The following is a 2,734-nucleotide window of genomic DNA, read 5'->3' on the forward strand; positions in this document are numbered from 1 at the left end:
CTTACTCAATGTATAAATACCAATTAATTAATGTATTTATTAAACTTTTAATCTAGGGTAGGAACCATGTATTAGTTACTATATATATTCATCCCAAAAAAAAATACCATATATATATATATGAGGAGATATCCGTTTACATCCAAGTTAAGTTACACTAGTTACATTCAAACTTAACCATTCATTTTCTTAAATTCAACAAACCAAATGAGTGAGCGAAATAAATGATGAGAGAGAAAAAAAGAAATCTTAAATAACTGTTAAGTTTCACATATTTGGTCCATTGAATGTAAGAAAATGAATGACTGCGATTGAATGTAACTTAACTTGGATGCAAACAGATCCCTCCTATATATAGGAGAGATTATAAGAGGGATCCGCTTATACCAAAGTTAAGTGACATTAATTACACTTAATCTCACCCTTTCATTTTCTTAGATACAATAGATCAAATGAGTGAGTATAATAAATTATTTAAGATTTCTTTTTCTTTCACTCATCACTTATTACACTCACACATGTTGGATCTGAGAAAATAAATGGATAAGATTGAATTAATTGATGTAACTTAATTTTAGTGTAAAGAGATCCTCCTTTTATATATATATATATATTCTCCGAAACAATTATTCACAACCTATCCCGTCAATTTTCAAACATGGAGACCTGGTTCACCATCATCATATCCCTGTGTCTCATTTTTCTGTTTAGAGCCCTACTTTCTCTTCTACAAAAATCGTCCACCATCAAAATCAATAATCCATTCCCTCCTGGCCCTACCCATATCCCCATCATCACCCCAATCATATGGCTCACCAAATCAGTTTCCCAATTAGAGCCAATAATAAAACAACTTCACGTTAAGTATGGTCCCATTGTCACCCTTCAAATTGGCTCCAGCCCCACCATCTTCATCAACGACCGCTCCATCGCCCATCAAGTAAGCACTACTTTTTAATTATTATGCTGCTTAATTGTATTTAAATTCAACTTTTATTTTATTTTATACCAAATTTTATAATCACATCACTATAGTTTCCAGAAATGGAAAATCCTTTACTTAAATATGCGTTAATATATTAGAACCCTATTAGGATTTTATTGGTGACATTGTGATACTATTATTTTAAGAGTGTAATTACTAAATATAAAATATAGATGATACCTTAATAATGTGAATATTTATATACAATCATTACATCTTCTACTATTCATTTGAATTTTGACGAGTCAATGATACTTAAATATGAATGATGGATGATGTAATAATAATGTATAAAACTCATACACTATCACTACATACGTTTTTTCTTATTGTAACTATAATTGTGAATACAATATTACATTTTTAGATTCATTAAATGATATTGTTGTGGTAGTTGTGGTAACATGTGCCACATTTTCTCTAAAAGAAATTCACAATTACAATAAAAACAATGTAATTACAACTATAATTTAAAACACGGATGAAACTCTTCATTTGTTATTTATGAGCACAAGTTAATTGTTGTTAATTGCAGGCCTTAATCCAAAATGGCTCTATCTTCTCAGATCGACCCGTAAACCTCCCTATGGAAAATTTCATATCCAAAAACCAACACAACATCACCTCTGCCTCCTATGACACCACATGGCGCATCCTCCGCCGCAACCTCACTGCTGAGATGCTCCACCCTTCCCGAGTCAAATCCTTTGCCCAAACTCGAAAGTGGGTGCTCGATGTCCTTCTCAAACGTATCAAAACAAATATAAAATCAAGTGACTCCATTAAAGCCAAGGACCATATTCAACACGCCATGTTCTCATTGCTCGTCTTCATGTGTTTCGGTCAACGAGTTGATGATGAGAAACTCCATGACATCGAACAAGGAGAACGTAATTTGCTTGTCTCGCTCAAAAAATTCAACGTATTAAATTTTTGGCCTAAAATTACCAAGATTTTGTTCCGGAAACGTTGGGAGGAGTTATTGAAACTACGGAGCAACCAAGAAATGGTGTTGGTTCCGCTTATCAGAGTAAGGAAGGAAGCAAAGAAAAATGGATTGTGCAATGACAATAATAATCCTAGAGCGTATGTGGATACTTTATTAGATTTGAAGTTATCCAATGAAGGACAACGCAACCTGGACGAAGGTGAAGTGGTGGCATTATGTTCAGAATTTCTCAGCGCAGGTATTTAGACAAAGTGTGAGTTTGGTTAACTCTCATCTTAATATATCTTATTATAAAAATTAGGTATTACGAAAATAGTTTATGCATAGATAATGTAAGTTATTTTACAACATTAGAGCATATCCTCTATCATTATACATAGGATGGCAATGGGGAATGGCAAGATCAAGTTTCAACATCCTTGAAGCCGAATATATTAGGGTTATCCATAACCCGTGAGGTTTCTGGTTTCCTCAAAGTCGATCCTGCTCCAGACTCCGACCCGGACACATATAAAACCTTAATGTATAAGAATCTCAACTTTCACACACACATATATATATATATATATATATGAGAAGGGATTCGTTTACAAGCATCAAAGTTAAGTTACACTCAATCTCATCAATTCACTGCTTTAAATCCAACGGACCAAAGGGGTGAATGAAAGAGGTGACGAGAGAGAAAAAAATGAATATGAGATGACTTTTAAGTTTTACCTTTTGGTCCGTTAGATTTAAAGAAATGAATGAATGAGATTAGGTATAACTTAACATTGGTATTAATGGATCTTTTATATATA

The 2,734-nt window shown here is 33.1% G+C and overlaps 1 protein-coding gene across 1 annotated transcript in view; it reads left to right on the forward strand.

Annotated features, from left to right (window-relative positions):
* The first annotated feature begins 651 nt into the window (after positions 1-651).
* The window catches only part of LOC109338349 (cytochrome P450 89A2-like), a 4,023-nt gene continuing 1,940 nt past the window's right edge, over positions 652-2,734 (forward strand). The window contains exons 1-2 of the mRNA XM_019575559.1: positions 652-940; positions 1,521-2,172. Coding sequence (XP_019431104.1) covers positions 659-940; positions 1,521-2,172 — 934 coding nt within the window. The 5' untranslated portion in view covers positions 652-658. The remainder of the gene's footprint in view (positions 941-1,520; positions 2,173-2,734) is intronic.

This window comes from Lupinus angustifolius, unplaced genomic scaffold (genome assembly GCF_001865875.1).
Source record: "Lupinus angustifolius cultivar Tanjil unplaced genomic scaffold, LupAngTanjil_v1.0 Scaffold_22_69, whole genome shotgun sequence".
In the NCBI taxonomy this organism is placed as follows: Eukaryota; Viridiplantae; Streptophyta; class Magnoliopsida; order Fabales; family Fabaceae; genus Lupinus; species Lupinus angustifolius.